The sequence below is a fragment of the Antrostomus carolinensis genome, unplaced genomic scaffold (assembly GCF_000700745.2).
Source record: "Antrostomus carolinensis isolate BGI_N321 unplaced genomic scaffold, ASM70074v2 scaffold260, whole genome shotgun sequence".
In the NCBI taxonomy this organism is placed as follows: Eukaryota; Metazoa; Chordata; class Aves; order Caprimulgiformes; family Caprimulgidae; genus Antrostomus; species Antrostomus carolinensis.
Window position 1 is genome coordinate 5,068 of NW_010286227.1, and position 20,419 is coordinate 25,486.

General features: G+C 36.2%; 1 protein-coding gene across 1 annotated transcript in view; it reads left to right on the top strand.

Moving 5' to 3' along the window:
• Positions 1 to 470: 470 nt before the first annotated feature.
• GAS2 (growth arrest specific 2) overlaps positions 471 to 20,419 on the top strand; it is a gene marked incomplete at its 5' end in the record, with an annotated part of 65,224 nt that continues 45,275 nt past the window's right edge. Inside the window, 2 exons of the mRNA XM_010163516.2 lie at positions 471 to 595; positions 17,055 to 17,196. Coding sequence (XP_010161818.2) covers positions 471 to 595; positions 17,055 to 17,196 — 267 coding nt within the window. The remainder of the gene's footprint in view (positions 596 to 17,054; positions 17,197 to 20,419) is intronic.

Sequence of the window (20,419 nt, forward strand, 5' to 3'; positions counted from 1 at the left end):
TTGTAGGATCAAGCCTTAAAGTCTCATTTTAAAAAAATAGTCCTTTCCTTCTTGACATGGTTTTCTCCTTCTGTTACAAAATAGGCTGCAGTAGTGTTAGCAACTCTTAGACCATAGCTGCCCATGCACATGGGTGTAAACCATTTGCCTGCTGTCTTTTAAAACACTATGTTAAAAGTACTGGAATTTCAGAAGTAAAACAAGATATGTGCAGTCTGATATGCTAGAATTATTTTTCAAATACCACATGCCTTCCCAAAGAAAGCATGTTATTTTTTTAATAATTTGCTATATGTCTACCAGTAAAGTAGCAGTGAGGTTATTCACTAAATAGTTCAAGTAATGCAAGTTATTCAGGTAAAGCATTTTTCCAATTGTTGTCAAGATTTCTCTTGATTTCTCTTTTTACACAAATGTGGTCTATACTGTTGCACACTTAATGCCTTGTTAACTTTCTGTTTGCTGTTCAGGTAGAGAAATAACAGCAGAAACCTTCATGGAGAAATTGGATAATGGTGCCTTGCTTTGTCGGTTAGCTGAGACCCTGCAGGAGAAATTTAAAGAAAACAGCTTTGATGCAAACAAGCCTGGCAAAGTAAGTGTTGGTAAATGTTCTATCTTACCAGTATCTGAGGTGTCTGACTGTTTTGGTACTGAACTTTTTTGCGCAGTTGAGAGATTTCATTTGTGGAGGCTCCGCAAATGCGCAGGGAGCAATTACTCCATGTAGAAAAATTACAATATGAAATTGAGGGGATTAATACTTCTTGAGTAATTATTAATAATTAAATTATTAAATTATTATCAGAGGAAGTTACTAAAAAATTACTTGTAATGTGGAGGATAAGACATAGAACAAGATTTAGCAGTGTGATGTGGTAGCTGATAGAGAAAATGTGATCCTTGTATTTATTTCTAGGAGGAATATTAAGTAACTGTGGGAGGTGCCTTTTCCTCCATAAACAGCTGTAGGGGGACCAATAATAAAATTCTATAGATAGTTACAGTACCTTGAGTTTAAAGGTCCTGTTGGTGTCCTGGAAAGGGTTCAGTAAAGAGTTTCAGGGATGATGTGGAAAATGTGAACCTTCAGAAGATACTGAAGAGCTTTGCAAAGATCAGATTAAGATCTTGCTTGACTGCAACCTGCCTTTAATTTAAATTATTTCATTAGGACAATCTTACTGGGGGGAATTAAGAGTGCAGCAAGTTTCTTAGTGGGAAGAGTTAAAAGGTTAACATATACATTAATGCATTTACTATGAAACTGATTTTATTTTTCTTATTGAATTCAAATACATCTTCCTAGAAAGCTAAAATGGGCAAACACACAGTAGATAAAAAAAGAGCTCAAGAGCAGAAATCACAAAATATATCTTCTATTCTGATGTTCTTATAATTGTCTGTAGCAGAAATTAGGGCACAGCATAAATTTTATCAGCAGTTCTGAGAACTGACAGCCTTGTGACAGCTGGAGCTCCATAAGTTGTTTTTCTTGGTTCCAAGCTCAAAATTGTTGTTGTAGAAGAAATTGTCTGGGCTAAGGCAGGCTTTATTTAGTTATTTTTAACCTTCTGTGGGTTGGGGTTGGTGCAGGGAGACATTGTTTGTTTTGGGGTTTTTTTTTCTAAAGAAAAAGAAAGAGATAGCTGGGAAGAAAGATAAGAAGTAGAGAAGGAAGGAAACCTTCCTCCACAAAGGAGGAAAAGACATCTGGAACTCATATTTCATATTTCAAATTGTAATCAGAGTTTGGTCAGTAGAAGTACTGGAAGACTTCTGAGTTCCTCTTTATAATATGGTCCAGCTTGTCTTCACCTAAGTGATGGCCTGTTGGTGTTACTTGTTTGTCCTGGTTTTTCCCATTAAAAACAAACCAACAATGGTACTGTTATTGACAAAAACTACTGGAAGCTTCAATGAATACCTGAAGGTCAGCTTGGTTACAGAGTTCTAAAACATTCCCTTTTCATATCTTGCTCAGCTGATGTACTAGAAAATAAATCACAAAGTGCAAAGCATTTTTTTACAGACTGGCGTCTCGGAAAGCTATGTCTATTTAATATAAAAATATCAGGAAAATAATAGCAAGAAATTAATCAACAACCACAAAATTCTACTGAGTATTCAGAAATTCAAACAATATGTTTTTATTTGATGTCTAACTATTGCTTTTTGGGGTTGTTGTCTGATGGTTGCTTGTTTAAAGGGTGTTACCAATTTGGAAAGATAACCCAGAAATGTAACCATGTTTTTGTTACTTCTATTTTTGCCACTAAAAAGAGAGACACCTCCTTTCCTGTATTAAATTCCTCAGCTGAGAATATGGCCTTCCTTTCTTCAGTTACCTGATCACCTTTTTTTGAACCTAAGTTACAGTACAAGCCAATTAGACATTTGTAATCCCCTATGTTGTAATTACTTAGATTTGTTGCTCTTTTATTTGTCAAACTGGTGTAACAGACAAAGCAATTAAAGGGAAAAAAATTGCTCCACTGCTATTTTCTCAATGTATATTATTTCATTCTTAGTACAGTAAGAATTCAAAGAAATGGCAGAGTAATACATTTGTGTCATTGTAGGCTATTAGGGAGCTATTTATCCTTTCAGGTTGTAATTCCCTGCGTAGCAGTCCTGGGCAGTAGGATTAGTCTACACATTGGAAAATCTGACTTGTGGTGCCAAGGAAATTACTAAGATTATACTGTATGACATTTAACATAGTAAGAATTCCACGATCTTCTCCTGAATCATTATTATGCATTCTGTTAATAATACATGTGGAATTTTGAAGCTGTTTGACCATTTCTCTGTGCACAGGAAAATGGAAACATTATGGTTTTTCACTCAGGTGCCCTGGTGACTTCACTAGCAGCTGGAAGAAGCTGCTGACTTCTATGGAGTCCAATCTCTATCAAAATAGATAACATGCTTTTCTACCCATATATGTAACTTTTAATTTTTTTAGATAGAAGCAGACTGTTCTAAAGTGAGTGGCTGCCAGAAGGATCAGCTTGCAGGCAGCACCAGGTTGCAGCTGAGGGAGGGAGACAGGATGATAAGGCTGTAGATAATGGGAGAGGGTGTGTGGGAAATCTTAAATCCTTCCACAAACCTGAAGATTTGGTCTGTTTTCATAAGTCAAGTTTTTCCTTGTATGGGAGCTTCTTCCTAGATGGCGAAGCTCCATAAAATACTTTAGTTTTAGTTTTGTTTTGGAGGAAGATGATATGTCAAGCAGAACAGGATATGCACTACTGATTGTGAATTCTCTTGTGCAGCTCCTTGGGGCTGCCTGGCCAGTTTAGCAACTATAGCGACACATGGAATAAGACATTAAAAACTAATACTTCATACACTGACTCATCAGTTGTTTACCATAATTCCTTAAGTTCATATTGTGATACCCTACAGAATGTTAGAGGTTAAATCCTATTGCTTCTGGATTAACTGCTTGTGCAATAAGTTTCTAATTGCTGTTAGTTTGGCAGTTTGTTTCTATCGTTCCCTTTCCTATTAGGGAGGCCTGAACTTTCTTCAGCTTTCAGGGACTCCCTAGGTGAGTATCAGCCTTTTTGAGTGTGGAATAAATCAGGAAAGCATAAGCCAAAAAAATTGTGCCTCCCAAAATATTGGATTTTCCAGATCTGGAAGGAAAATGGTGGTATTGATAAAAACCCTCCTTTTTTCTGTCACGTGGAGACACTTGTGACACTGGGGACATTTTCAAGAGAGTTAGAAAATTACTGCTAATGTGACTTGGCAATACAGCCTTAAGAAACTGAAAGGAAGATTACAAGTGTGTGATGCAAAAGTAAAGTCTTCTCTCCTTAAGAGTCAGGGGAAGGCAATGAAAGAGTAACTTTTTATGAGTGAAGGAGATAATTGGAGTAGCTTTTTATGAGTGACTGAGTAGGTTAGGGTTCCTCAGTGTGGAAAGAGGTAGCAAAGGGGCATATGATGGAACCTGCAAAATCAGGAATGGCGTGGTAGTTGTTCAGTCTTTTCTATACAAAAACTATGGGACATTGAATTAAGCTGGTAGGAGCCAAACAAACAGAAGGTAGTCCTTGTTTATGAACTAGTTGGAAATTTCTTGGCAATGAATGTTAAAGTTTACCTGGGTTCAAGAAAACACTGAATAAGGTATTGGAAGAGAGATGTCTTGGAAGGCTGAATACACAGAAACTCCATCTAGACGAGGAAGTCCCATAACTGAAAATGGTTGGAGCTTGAGAAAGTCTTGAGAAGTGCAAGATGTTTGCTCTGGTCTTAGTCTTCCCTAGATGCTTACTTAGGGCGAGTCTGGGTCTGGGTTAGGTGAACCTTCAGCTGACCCAGTAGGGTCACTCTTATGTTCTGAGTGGTATCGCTTCTTGGCTCTGAGTACCTTGCTGGTTGTGTAGGTGGACGTGGACAAATCTATCCTTTCACCAGGGTCAAACTTCAAAGAAATTATTTGAAATTAAATATATACTTTTTGTTCTATATAAAAATGCCCCTTTAGGACTGAATCCCTACAGTTAAAAGTAGAACCTGAGTCACACTCTACTTTGGTATCTGTTATCCAGGGGAGTGATGTGTGGTTGAGAGCACTGGAGGTTGGCAGCCTCTGGTGCCATTTACACAGTCTCTGCTCATTGCCCTTCTGAGCTTAGTGCCATAATAGGCACTTTTGGGTATAATAATAGATCCTCTAAATGCATCCTGCACAAGTCTAGCTCCCTAACCCTGTAGTGTTTGATTTGTTAACCATTCAGTAATAAGTTACTAAAAGCATTTCAGTTTCTAAAGGTGAAGCATTTGGCAATTGTTCATTTCAGAGGCTGTTAGGTTCTTCTGCAAATCCCAGCAGACACTGTTCTTCATTGTTAAGTAGCTAAACCATGCTTCAAAACCTAATGATTCTGAAAACATGGATGTTGTATCTGATCCTTTGCTTCAAACAGAAGAAACTTTGAGTTTTAAATTAAAATGGAAATTTTAAACAGGGAGGGCAGTATTAGTGTGACTGGATGTTGTATTTTTAAAGAGGTAATTTTTTCCCCTTTTTGGAGATTTTACAGTCAGAAATAAATCTAGTCATGTACATTTATAAAATGACAAGGAGATGACTGATATCAATCTTAATAAATGCTCAAGACTTGTATGGTAGTAAGTTGTTCGAACTACCTGTGCTGCTGCTGCTAATGATCTACTGTCTAGAAACTAGACTTATTATTATAGCAGGAGTTATTCCGTAAAAGTGATTCATGTCACAGGATGCCATTTTGTAATTTTCTCCCATTGGCTTGGATTTCATCTCCATGTTCTCCTGGCAGTATTTTACTTTTCCTGACAGATAGTTAATTTGAGAATTTCACAGCTGTACAAACAAATTCAAAGCATCGAGGCATGTGCAGTATGCACAGAGCCCACATTTGGTTGGGCTTAGTTTAGTAAGCCCATTAGTTAAGATATTAAAATAAACATAAATAAATTGTGTTAATAGTTATCACCATTTTAATAGGCAGGGCATAATCGTCTGCCCACCATCCTTGAAGCTGCCTATACATTTATGAACGTTCCACTGGAAACAGTGTTTTCATGGCCAATGAATGAAAACAGGTTGAAGGTGAATCATCCTTTTTCTCCAAGTCCTCAGAGGTTAATCGGATAAATCTCAACTTGAATCTCTCTTAGAAATACTTTTGAATAACAAATTTCAACCTCATTTTCAGGAAGTCGGGCTGTAGATTTGATCTGGCCTATTCAAGTAATAAAAGGAAGCACAAAGTAAATCTAGATGCAAGTGTTTCTTAAGTCTTAGAATGTTTAATTCAAATATACATTTAATTTTATTCTTCCAGTGGGAGCTGATTTAATAAGATTAAACTGAATGTGCACTGAAATAAAGCTGTTGCGTAGAAAACAAGGAATAAATTCTACCCTGGATGTGCATGTGTGCTTCTATTGGAACTCTCTATGAAAACAGTAATTTATGCACACATGCATTCGTGTATTTCCTAACACTAAGAGATTCTGTCCACATCTTACCCATAGTCCTAGTATCTGAAGAAGTATTTTGCAGTTGTTCCATATCCAAAGCTTTCATTTGTTCCTGGGCAATATACTTAGAAAATCTGATACTTGGTGGGTGTAGATCACTGTGACAGTTGTGCAGGGTTGTGTAAAGTGAGGTTGTGGCCTAGGGAGAGCACTTTGAATCACGTCATGTGTTTTGATGATGAGATCTAAACCAAGGTTTGGGATGGAAGGTTTTTTTACCCTTGATTAAGTTCTAATATTGAAGTCAGATCTTGGAGGTGAAACAATTCATCAGTTTCACAACTGAAAACTCACGGGTGGCTTTAAATTTCAAGGTGTGTATGTTTCTAAAGAGAGTGATATATCTCTGTGGAAGTAGAGACAGAATCCTGTATACTAAAGGTCTTGAAAAGCCAGGGAATTGACTTGAATTTAGTTAATATTGAAAGAAGGGACTAGTGGCAAAAGAACAAGATTATAAACTGGAGGCCAAGTTAATTTCTCACCTCAGCTATAAGCTTGTTGTTTGCTTTTGGGAGAATACATCTCTCTGCTTTCAGAATGGGAATACTGTTCACTGTACAATAGTCATTTGATTAGTGAGCTTCTCTTGTGCCAAACAGTATTGTTACCCCATTTGGTGAGCTGTGATTAGCATTAGGTAGTTCCCATTATGGAAACAAATTGATATTTGACTTTACTTATTTACAAGAAACATGGAAACTCATGATTTGCTAAATGGATATAGGAGACAATCCTTTGCTTGTGAACTGCTACGAAGAGCTTTGTGTCTGCACTGCAATGGGGCCACAAGCAAATGCAGTGAACCTAGTCCTCCTAAAATAGAGAATCTGGACCAATGGGTTAGAATTTGACTCATCTCCCAAACCAGTCAGAGTCAGCATTGAGTAACAGCTCTGGGCTTTCTCTAACAATTTATAAGAACAAAAAATGTATTTATGCTTGTTCTGTCTTTTCAATCAGTCTTTTGCATAAAGGGAATTATTTGAATGGAGAAATTATCAGTATCCTGGAAGTTCACGAGAAGTAATGAATGCCTCTGAGTCTCCAAGGCATGCATCGTCAAGGAAAGCAGTGTCTGCCAGCAGTTTAGAAATGAGGAAATTTGTTTTTAGAAAATATTATGTATCTTCATATGGATATATCATCCCATAAGTTAAATGACAAATGAGTCTGCTACTGTAACCCTCAATTGTAAGTAATCCAGGAAGATCTGTTCAAGTCTTGGACAAGGTGAGACACTTGTACAGATACTGTGAGGTTAAATTAGTGGGTTTATCTATAGAAGACCATACACATCTGACAAAATATAGAAGATGTAATAGGTCATGTTAGTATATTTTCACCTAAACTGATGAAATATCAAACCAGGAAGAGAACTAAGAAAATATTTAATAATTTCCCAAAGCAGCTAGCTTGGCTGGTGGACAGGAGGTAGGCTGTGCTTGGCATAATTCAAAGACTCAGTAGTTGGTTTAAAATCTAACTAAACCTGAATAAAGTAGTGAAGACCATAACATTTTTGGAGGGCTCTTAAAAATAAGGAGGCTAGTGAAAAATTATTTGGGCTAGATATTATAGCTTATAAAATCAATACTGAAGCTCTTTGACCTTCTCTTACTGTAGTTGTCAAAAAGTGATTTACATTAAAAGTATTCAGGTAATTAAAGTACAAAAAATAGGCCAAACCAGATAATTTTATTTTTCTTCTTCAAGTAGAAATGTTGTGCTCTAAGGAAATCTTCCTCTTGACAAATTATTGAAGTGCTGTGCAATGAAAATCAGTAAATTTTTAATTTCCTTTCATTTCATCTTTCTGAAATATAATAATACTTTTTGAACTTAATTCTACATTAAGACTAAGATTAAAAGATTCCTAACCAGAATCAGATATGTGGGGTTGTTATGAGAACATCCATAGGTGCAACAGAGAGAAATGCTTCAATATTTTTTAAAAATTTGGATAGGGTATAAATTTTCATGCCTAAAGGTGTATTTCAAGTTCAAATGGAAAGAGCTAAGAATAAATTTTTCTCTTTGGACAGTCTCTTCTATCTTTGTCTGCTTTGATGTATCTTCCTTTGAAGCATGTGGATCTTACTCTTCTTAGACCCTGGATGGCCAAGCTGAAAGTCTGATCTAATCAACGTGGTAGTTCTATTTTTACTGTAGGCCTCAGTTTTTCAAGGTTATCTATATCCTGTAGATGGGATGGATTCCAAGCAGATACAATTTATTCTGTAAGCTTGGTGCCTTGAGCCTGTCTGCCCAGCAGAGAGTCCTCAGCTACAGCAGAGCCATGTTCAGGTGCTCTCTGTAAGTTATAGATCGGACTCTCTAGTTTAGAATTGCATGAATGTGGTTAGGCTATGACCAGATTCTTTGTGGTCTGGGGCAGCAATTTGCTTGTCTGCACACTTGTACTTTCTGGAGATTCTTGTTGTGCAGTAAAAGCTTGTGGAGCCAATTTTTAATCATATACTGTATAGATACAGCCCTCAGTTACTTGGGAAGAAAAAAAAAAAGGTGGAGCATTGTCTTTCTGTATATTAATCTTTATAGTGGCAGAATGATGTGGATATGAGAGGAAAAGAATAATCTTGTGAAATGACTCACAAGTTCTAATCCATCTGGAAGGAATCATTTCCACAAGACTGTAAAGCTGTTTGTTAGAGAATTCCTTGTACCTTTCTCAGACAAGTCAATAGCTTGCTGAGCTCATGTTCAACTGGATTGCTACCAGATTTCTTGCACATACTCTTAAGATTTGCCTCCAACAGGTCATGTGGACAAACCATATATGCCTCAGCAAATAATTCTTACAAGGACTTACAGGTGTATTGCATGGTAGGATAGAGTTCTCCTTCTCACCAGGTCACAAAAGGAGGTTTCTGAACAAATTTAGGGTATTCTGTAGTTATCTGCTTGGCACTTTCCATGTTAACATATTGAAGAACTTCTTAAAAGCTTTGAGGTGCACCTTAAGCAGTGCACTGTGGGGGCAGAACTACACAATCCTGGAAGGAGCATAGAGACATTGTGTCTCTCCAGATTGTTCTTCCCGCTGATACTTCTTGTCCCTAGGAAAGCATGGTTTGTTCCCTCCTTTGACTGGAGCACATTCAATCGCTGTGTGAACTGGCCTTGCTCTTGTCAGTGAAGCTGAGGTAAGAATTTTCCTGCATACCCCTCCCACTGCTCCTATTTGACATTGCAGAAATAATTGGAGTTTGCATCTCAAGGTAGTTGTCATGCAAAATGCAGTGCAGATTTAGAAACATAGAATCATTAAGGATGGAAAAGGCCTCTAAGACCATCATGTCCAACCATCAACCCAACACCATCATGCCAGCTAAAGCATGTCCCTAAGCAGTTAACTAGGTCTGTTAGCTCCTGCTTTGGAAAATACCCTAATGATTCGGACTGCAAATCAGATCAAGAGGAGCACCAAACTTTGATTGCTGGTGATATCACTTAACTAGAAGACATCTTGAGGTTTTTTTTAATTAACATTGGTTTTGTATGGAATACTAATACTTAGGCACTTCATAAAATTTGTATTAAAATTGGAAGTTTTCATAACATTTTTACCATTACTTTAGTTCAGGTATTGTAAATAGGGATGGCATATTTTTCTGAGAGAAATATATAAGCAGCAATTTTTAGATTTGCTGGATTTTGCCTTATATGTGAAATACATAATAATTGTAACATTCCTACTTACTTTGTTAAGTCTTTAAAGCAAACTGCAAAAATCTTTGTAACTGAACTTTCTATGGGGCTTTTTATTTAGACTATTAGTAATAGTCTGGAAAAGAAATGTAAGATTAGGGACTTGAATGGAAATTAGCATATATTTTTTAAAAGCTTGAGAAACTATAATTTAGACCAACTATCTTCAGCTTAATTGCACAATTTTTAGGTCAAACCTAGTGTTAATAGTTTTGAGGGAATAATGAATAAGCAAGAACTACAGAATTCAGTCCATTTATCAATAGTGAGTCTTGAACTGACAATAATGAGCCAAAATTTCTGCAGCAAGGGGAACAGTGAATATACAGCCATAAGTGATGACTGCAATGCAGGAGGAGAAAACAGAAGTCACTTTCAGGCATAGACACCAATTTATAGATATCATAATTATGTCAAATTTGTTTATTTAAATAAACATGTATTCCCATTTGGCCTTGTATATGTAAATTGGCCCCAAATGCTTCAAGAATACAGTAAAGTTTTGTTTGCAACTTTACAGAGTGATTTAAGGCTGGTTTGGAAATTTGGCTGTATAGATTAACATTCCAACATGTTTTTCAAATCACAGACACTTTTAAATTCTACGCCAGCTTAGAATTCCCAGGGCTCTAGCAGTTTCCTTGTGGTTTCTAATTGGAAAACTCACACAAAATCAGATTCTTTATCATAAAGGCAAAGATACAGTTTTTCTTAAAAATGAACATACAGGACTTTGGAGAATAAGACTTACCTGCAGGACTTATCTGCAGTGAGCTATGTGTGAAATTCTTTCTGAATGTTTCTATCATCGGCATAAAAATTGTATCTTTGTTAAATATCTGGAAATCCAAAAAGTGAACAGATAAAGCATCTGAAAAAATTATGTCTTCCTTTAGGCTGCGTAGATCTTTATCACAGTCTTCCTTGACACTTGGCTCATGCTCAGTAAAGCACCATTTGGAACTAATCTTACAGAAAGAGCTGGGAACCCCCCCACCCCACCTCTCACTGCAAAATGTCACCAAGTATGAGATTGATCATTGAGAGAAAAACAGGAGGACAAGGAAGAAGAGGCATGACTGTAATACAGCAGCACACCCAGCATTTTAAGTGTTACATGAAGGAGTTGGAATGGATTCTTATATTTGTTATTCAGACTGCCAGTGAAAGGTTATCCACTATAACTCCATAGACCAAAGAAATATGTTGGTTATTTGAACTATATTACACCACACTGTAAGTGAAATTATGGAAACATCTTTCGATGTGAAATTTTAGAACCTATAATGTGTTTTCATGGACTATTCCGACTGAAATTTTCTAAGCATTGTCCTTAGCTCGAGTTCTTCTGGAATGGTGAAGGGGAAAAAGTGATTTTGAAATTTCTGACACTGAAATGAATTGTTTTTGCTGAAATTTAATGTTTTTCATATTTAACTTTATTTTGAGAGAATCATACACAAATTGAGTGGGCAGGAACAGGGGCTGACATCTGTTTAAATGGGCTTTTTGTTGTCAGCTTCCATTAGTTGTGCTTCATCTGCTCTCCAATGGAAGGTTCCTGGTTGTTGGACTCTGTCTGTTATCCATCTGCACAAGAGCCAGCCTCTCATAGGTGGCCTTCTGACTTTGGCAGATATTGTGATTTTTGCCTCCATACGTTGAAATGGACATGTCCCTTGACTACATTTCAATTAGTTATTAGTCAAATAAGCAAATGTTCATAAGCTGGTGGTGAATAAAGCTTCTGCCTTGCCCATTTTTGACATTATTTACTTCTGGGTATCCCAGTTGTTTGGTGCATTGCATGTGAATTGAATCATCTCTTGTCTTCCTTGGCTTTCTAACACACTGCCAGAGGTAGGAGTTACAGTGTTTCTGCTAAATTGGTTTTTCATAACAATTTATTAACCCTATCTTTTTTTGGAATGATAACCAATGTTTTCATCTTTTACTGTGTGACCAGTAAGCTGTGTCTTGGACAGAACACATAGAATAATGAAGCCATAAATGAAATCTTAACTTTAAAAACTATATTGCTGTTATATTAAGCTTATTCTCAATATGTGCTTCCTCAAAAAAAGTTAAAACTAATGCTACATGGAAGAAGTGGGAGAATGTATTCTACTCTGAAATTAATAGCATGGCTAAACCATTCACTGAGTTCTGTATTTATTTTAACATTGTAGTCTGCATGTTGATTTAAAGTCTTGATGATGTTAATTATTTTTATTGGCATATCATAAATCTGTTAGGTATTCCAAAGTGATCACAAATGCTTTCTTAGAATTGAGGAAGTTAATAGTGAGTGATTTTTGGCTTTTGATGATCTTTGCAGTGATTACATAGGGTAAAAATCTGGTCAACACATGATCTTTAAAATTGGAATCCAACCTGCTATTCCATTAAAATCACATCTCTCTCTACACTGCTTAATCTGACAGTGCAAAGAGTATTTCACTGAAGGACAATGTTTCGCCAATTGTTAAGTGAATTGCTTAGGGATGCTTTCTTTATTGTAAGTGCAATGTCATTTTTCATTAATCTGGAAGCTGTTTCTGGTTCCATGTCTGTTGAAAAGTTTGGTAATTTTTATTGATGTCTCGTAAGCCTTCAAAATTTCCATGTTGAGTTGGGTTTTTTAAAAATTTTTCTGGATTTTAACTTTTATTGTGGCTTTGGGAGGGCTGGGAGAAATTATATTCTTTTCCTTAGGTTTTCTCTATTTCAGTGAGAAATGCTTTATTTTAAATTTGATGTAGTTCCATGGTCAGAGTTCCTTCTACCATTTGCATATGCATTTAGCACATTATTTTCATTGTTTGTCTAGTTGTTATATTTGGAAAGTGTTCTCTCCCATAGTAAATGGAGTAGGGGAAAACAAAACTGGGCCCACCTTGACAAGTAGCTATTTTACCTTGTAGGTATCAGTTTCATTTTTTTAATGAAATAAGTTCAAACTTGTCTATATTTTATGGCTATTCACTAAACCTGAATTTTGGCACTGCAAAGCAGTCTAAGGTAAACTTAATTTTCCCTTGCTGAAATGAGTGTCTGGGACACCACTTATGTGATTTATAAATGAAATCTGAAACATTTTAGGTTTGAGTTCCTGCAAAATTAAGAATAGCAGTTGAATAAATGGTGGTTGGCTAGGGGTATTGTCACTCTGTGGTGAGGTGAATTGTAACAGCTCAATAAGAGTAAATTCTTGTAGCAATGAACTTCTGTTCACTTATGTTTAACAAATTAATAAAAAACAGGGAGAAAAATTATAAGTACAGAGAAAATTGTGGCAGAACTTCTCTTTTGTGTTCCCTATCCTAAAGAGCTGATTCAGGTTTTATAAGGGGAAGGAACACTTTTCTAAGACTACTTGAGCAAAACGAGGGAAGAATTTAAGAAGGAAAAGAATAACTCTGTGTCCCGTAGCAAAGTTAAAGGTGGAATTATGAAAGTTCTGAAGTAGATGCCTGTTCTATCTAGCTGATATACTGAAATCTCACTATGAATGTATGCTTACGTAACACGACATAGTTACATGAGAGAGACCACTGCAGTCTCCATAGTGTAATTTTTACCCCCTTTTTGTTTAGTGTAGGCTTTTATAAGGTAATAAAAGCAAGTTTTTCCAGTGAGTGCCTAGCTAACTGTAACCCTCTTCCATAACAAACAAAACTGCTAGTCTTTTTCCTTTTATTCAAGTGCAAGTATCAGTTCAGAAAGTTGTGAAATCATCTATTCAAAGAGTGGGGTACGATTGGAAATCTTCAGAATATGGCTCAAGTCTGATTATAACAAAAAAAAAAAAAAAAAGAGGAGTTTTTAACATGTATTTGTGGACCCGGATTTTGGAAAAACAGTACAAAAAATACATTTTTCCTTGTGATTTCAGAGCATCCGTGTAAGAGAGTCCCTTTTGGGTTTAGAAGTGAACCTGACAGCATTTTTCCAGGATTGCATCATATGTTTCACTCACACTTTCACATCCTTCATTAAACCACATGCATGCACATCAACAAGACAAGATTGTAAAAGGAGTGTAACTGGGGAACTGTTTTCATGATATTTGATAGGAGTAATTGCGGCCACTGCTGTTTCAAAGCAACTGCGGTTATACTATACTATGTCAACAAAAGTCACTTTTGCCATATGGAAACCCAATTACTTCAGAATGACCTGTTAGAAAGCACTTTTGAGATAGTCAGGCCATTTATATAAATCAGTAAAAAATATTTGTGCATGAAACATTTCTTAAATAAGAGCTTTCATGTGTTATAGGTTGAGCATTACAGTGATAGTTTTGGAAATATTAAAAAAGTAGACTTCTATTTAAAAGGTGGTAGGGAAATTTATTAGGTGATAAGAAAATAGGAGTATTTCCCTGTAATTTCTGTGATAAACCTGATTGTGCTATTGTTGAATGGAGAGGAGGTTTTTTTGCTCTTTTTTTCTCTTCAGCAAGGCCCTAATATTGTGGGAAATGGGATGAAATATAAAATACTACATTTTAGTGAGATCATCTGATGCCAGAGATATTTATTTGCGGAGGATTTGTTCATCTGTGCAGTATTTGCTCCATAAAATGTCTTAAAGCTTTTTTTTTCCCCTTCAATAACATAGGTATTTTTTCTTCTGTAGTCCAGGACACGCTTTGTTTTGATGTTTGGGTGTTTGTCACTTCTGAGTTGTTTAGGGCACTTGTCAATCAGACTTTTCCTGTTAGTATGAAACTATGATTAGTTAAGTTTGATAATTCTGTACCTAAACTCTTATTATTTGCTGCTAGTAGCTGTTACTACAAAAATGTACTTCTAAAAGACACTGTAAACTTTATAATTGTAAAAGATATATTGTGAGCTCCGTGAGTGTCGAAGTCTCACAGCGAAGCTAGGTTGACTGATACGTTTAAAGGTCTTAGTTGTCAAGATATAGACGCATAATTTATGGATAGTCCGTTATGTACGTGGAGTTTTAGATGGTTTATTTGCTGACTCTAACTACATAGATTTCTGACACATAAACCATCTGTTCTGAATTGCTTTTCTTGAGAGCATTTCTATATTCAGTCGTTATGATCTCCCTAAATCAGAAGACATAAAATATTTAGAACCAGATTTATTCACGTGTTGTTAGTACTGGGGAGCAGCAGTGACTCAGGGGACAACTTGTGTTTTCTGCATTCCTGATAGGCTTTGCAGTGCCTTCCCAACAGCCCTTTATAAGAAAGGGAGTGTAGGTTCTCCTGGCTGCCTCCTCGCTTCCAGCTGCTTTTGTGCTGCTGAGGGCATCTGTGCCAAGGAGCAGCTTCTGCTCTCCAGGACCAGTGCTGCAGACTTGCTGATGCCCTCTGGGCTCAGGGCCCAGTAGAGCAGATTGGTTCTGCCCACGCTGGGCCCAAGTATCTTCTGATTGCCAGATGGCAGCCACCAGCCATATAGCACAATATTTCTTTTTTGTGAGGGGTTTTTTTTGTTTGTTTTTTTGGGGAGTTTGGGGTTTGGTTTCTTTTACTCTCTAGATTTTTCTGAAATAATATGAGGGTTTTATCACAGACTTCTAGAGTAGTGTTTAATATGCATGACATGAAAGAATATAGGCTGGTTATTGGGGAAGGTGGCAGGACAAAGTAGTTTACAGGCACAGAATTGTTTGGTCTGGAGTTGGAGAACTGAGTGGAAGGAAACAAACCTGGTATGATTTCACCTGTAATGCCCTTCCGAGCTGTTCCTGGGGTTATAAGCAGATTTTGTCTTGAAGAAGAGGAAAACCTGAAAGCAAAGTAAAAGAGATGAGAAGAGGGACGTGTCATGATTTGAAAGTGCAGGTCTGCTTTTAGACAAAAAGTAACTGTAGCTTCATCTCCTTTCCATGGTCTCTGAAGTAGCTCTTGCACAACAAGTCTGCAAGTGCCAGGAATACTGCAGCTGGCTTCTTGTCATCTCGTTCCTGTCACAACACTGCTAATCCATTAGAAGGCCATCCAGGATTTGTGCTTTAAACTTCACGTAGTCATTCAAAAAATCCAAAGGGTATAGTTTTGTCAAATATGATTTGTTTGGTCTCCATACGTTGACATGTTAACTCAGTTGGTTCAACATCCATGCATCACTTCAGATACTCTGGTCCAGAGGTATTATGGGAAAATAATTTAATTCCATTTGATTTTAATGGTGTTAAGCCAATTTTAGCTGCTGCTTCTGTGAGTATATGATCATGTTGTATGTATAGTGGATGTTTTATGTAATCAGATTAAGATACAGTGCTATGAAATGGCAACTCTGAATCTACTGACAAGTTAAAGTTGATTATAAACTATCTATATGTACATGACACAAGGTTTACTTGGATTTTTATTCAAAATACCATGTAAAATTGGTCAGTGTTTTCTGCTAATACAGTATAGAAATGTCTTAATGTGTCCTTGTAAATATTTTGAAACATAAGCATAATTTTTGCAAAACAAAAACATGTAAAAAACCTGCAATTGAACTAAGAATCATGGGGGAATGAGAGCTAGATGGTGATCTGAGGAATAGGCCTAAATGTTGACAAGGCGTGTCTATGCGTTTAAGGCATAGACATCCCTCTGATGTATTGATATAATTAGTAGAATGGTGTTTATCCCTGTAGCCATTCTATTTGCAGTTTATTTGGTTTATGAGGTATATAGAGGTGAGTAGTTCTGTGTATATATATGTATTTTTCAGTTACAGCTGTGTGTTAAACTTGTAGCTGTTAGATTACATTTCTGTGTTGTGGATAGGGGTTTCCACTGGTGTTAAATGGGAGGCACAGGTATTTCTGAAGTGTTTACAGTCTTTAGTCCTCAAGACTTACCACTTTACTCTATGATTCTTCTTAACATAGGTCTGAAACTAATTCACTCTTAATTTCGCAAAAGTTCAGTCCTAATTTAAAGTCTGTCTTTATAAATTTGGGTTGGGTTTTTTTGTTTTTTTTGTTTTTTTTTTTTTTTTTAATTCATTGAACTAGACCCACCACTAAAGCCCAAAAATGTAGTTGCTAATATTGCTCTGCACTTCACATCACATAGCCAGTCACGGTGCTTTTGAAAAGACTTCATGGTTGACAACTTTGTGCCATTAAAATCACTCTTCATTCTTTTTTGTTTGGAATTCCTTAATGGACAAGGAAATGTGCTGGTGGCTCTGTAGTCACCCATCTGACCAAGACTTGCATATTGATTTCAGAATACTGTGTACAATGCTCACAGATATTGTTTATCTAAATAAAGAACTTCTGTGTTTCAGACCTTACCAGTACGGAAGATTCCATGCAAAGCAAATGCTCCTTCAGGGTCTTTTTTTGCACGGGACAACACAGCAAATTTCTTATCCTGGTGCAGAGATGTAGGGGTGGATGATACCTGCCTGTTTGAGTCAGAAGGTTTGGGTATGTATTTGCTTATATAGTACTTGGGAATTTTAAATAACTTTTCTTTTGTGTTTTGCCTTGAAAGACAGAATGGCTCTCTGAATAGATCCTGACTCTAAATCTGACTTGTGTCTGACTGTGTTAATTCTGCCCCTGATCTGAAGCATGAACAAATAAATTACACATCACTTAAAATTCATTTAAGTCAATTTTAAAAGGAGCTTAAACGAGACAAAAATCTTGCTATGATTTCTTGCACACAAATGATTTTTTCACTCTACACACACTTTTTTGATCATGGAATCCTGTTCCTTAGTTTGATGTGTACGATGATGCTTTTCTGTTTTAAGAGAGTAGGATGCAAGTGCGTGCTTGGTTTTGGCTGCAGATATTTAGCTATTCGTGCAGATTCAATGGGTTGCTCAGGAGGCAAGAAAATATGATTTTTATTTTTTTTTCTCTGTGTCCTATACTCACCTTTTTTCCAGCTGATTCACTAGTGCTTCAGGGTGTTCCATCAAAAGAATGGGACTGCTTAGGAAATCATTGTTCTAATAGTACTTATTCTTCATTATTTTAATTCTTCTTTCTTCAAAGGAAAACTTATGAATCTTACCTTGAGAGCCTGTTTCAGCCAAATATCATTAAATGAAGAGAATCAAATGTCCACTTGTTATCTGCACTCAGATAAAAGTGTAAAGCAGTTGTGGTGAGAGACAGTTCAGTTTCTATGGAAGACAAATGAACACACTACTGAATCAAGAGGCTTCTCTGTTCTGTTGCTCAAAAGGTCTTTGCCCAGTTGAAGTTTTTATCTGTGTTGCAATTGATCTATTCCCCTTCTTTTACAGTCTTGCTGTTCTAGCACAACTATTTCTGAAGCAATTTTTTTCGTTTGTCTATTCTCTTATCCTGTGAGATTTTTTAAAATTAAATTTAATTATTTTATATTCCCAGAAGAAATTGCTTGGCAGAGAAGAAATTAGTATCATAAATATGACAAATAGTAAGGGCGATATATGTATTGTCTCTGTTTTGTTAATTAAATCCTCAACATGAAACTTTTATTGGACATGGTAAATTGTGTGGAAGATGAACAATAATTGCATTTCCAAAGATTTGAAATGATGGAGATGTCGGACATTGCCTAGGAGAAAGAAACTTGCACCACAAGAACGAAGGAGATGTAGGCCTCCAGTGTCTGAGATAAACAGAAGAACCTGTGATTAATCCAACACTATAATTACTTTAAACTTTGTATTGCTATGGTCAACTCAGCAGTTTACCATTGTTCCAATAACAGGTTAACTCTATAATTGAGAGCATGTTTACGAAGAATTTTCTTGTGCATTGTTAAAAAAGCAGATCTTGGTCAGAGATGGAATTGGCAGAGCTGAAACATTGATGTTCCCTGGATAAGTTAATTTTTACACATACATGGATAAGTTAATTTTTACACATACATGGTGCTTTGCCTGTCACAGTATAACACTGAGTGCAAACAGACCCGGAAAGCTGATGTTCAAGATGACTTCTTATCTCAGAAAAGTGAAATATGCCCAGATACACAGTGTACAAACCAGATATGGCTGGTATTCGATTTTTTGATTAGTGACTGATTTTTCTTCACTGATTGAAAAGCAGGTTCTGTTATTTTCCTTGTCTGAGTGTTACTGTTTATAGAATGCACATGTTGAAAAGACTGTGCTGGAAATAGGATTAGGACTTGATAGTGTTTTGACTTATTTTTCTGAACTTGGAAGGGATAGTGATTTGTAAAAAAGATAAAAATAGAAGCTACTATTCTCCCTTGGTTTGAGCTTGAACTCTTAAAAGTTTTTATTTCATTTGAGGTTTTTCTAATGCATTAGAAATAACAATGAATCATAACAGTTGCCAATCTAAAGCTTTTATGTTCCTCTCTCCCACAAATTACTTCTCCACTGCATAGGAAATAGAAATTCAGCAAAGGTAAGTAATATCAAAGGTTCTTTTCGAAGTGAAGATGAATGTGTGTGAATGAAATCTACGTGTTTGCACTGCCTCATGGAAGTCTGCTGTAATTTTGATAATAAATAATTGTGATGAAATTATGGTTACAGAGGTAACAGGTTTTTATGTTTTCTTGTGTTTTTCCCCCATTGCTAGTAAACTGTATTGACGTGTAAATTGCTAGTGATAAAGCAACTATTTTCTCTCTATACTGAGCAACCCGACTTTGTTAACGTTCTTAATTTATGTGATTTTTATCCTCCTATTTTGTTTTATTCTGCCTGCCTTATTGTACATAAATACTGGATTATTTAATTAGATGCAAAGAGTGATAGGTTCTTCATGACATTGTGTCACATAAAACATTCCTGAGGCTTTTTTCTGGCAAATTTCTATTCTAACCTTATAAGAGTAATTTTTAAGATCTGTTGCGCTGAAATACTTGATTGATGGGTTTATGACACTACTGATTAAAAAAAGAAATCTGAAGTATATTCAGAGATCAGCAGAATTAGATATTTACTAGCTAAGAAATTATTAGTTGCTGTTATTTCTAATTACTTAAAAATATGTTCTCATCTTGATGAATCCTGAAGTCCTCGAAACATGCAAGTATAACTGCAGACCAATGCATCCAACACTCCCAGGAAAGTCTGAGAGTTAATGCCTTTGCAAATAAAAGGTGGATGCTGTGGCTGTTGTGTGAGCTGCAGATAAAACATCAGCAGTTCACTATGTAGGGATCATCTTGAATGCTGCAAGGTAGAGGGAGACCACACGCCCCCTGCACTCATTGGCAAATTTAGCATGCTTTTCTTAATTGTAATTTTTATAGTTAGTGTATTTAAATAAGAAGGAATTAGCTAATATCTAATTGTTAATACCCAAAACCATGATCTGAAGTCCATATTTTCATCATCTGGGCAAATCTTGAGACATACTGTCTTTGAATGGGGTTCTTAGATAAATCAGAGGTCAAAATTTACCCCATGTCTCAGACTTGGAACATAATGCACTAACTCAGTCTATGAAAAGTAATACTGTGTGTAACTCCTCTGTTCTTGTGATGTATATTCTGTAAGTTCCCCTTTGGAGGTTTTAGGGCAGCAGATCCACACAGCTATGATAATTCAATTTATAGAAGCATTCTTGATGGAGATTATTGTAATTACAGTGCTTAAGCCTGAAGAGTGTAATACTCAAAGAAAACTCTTGGCCAAATAGTAAGAATGGTAGGATTTTCTATGAT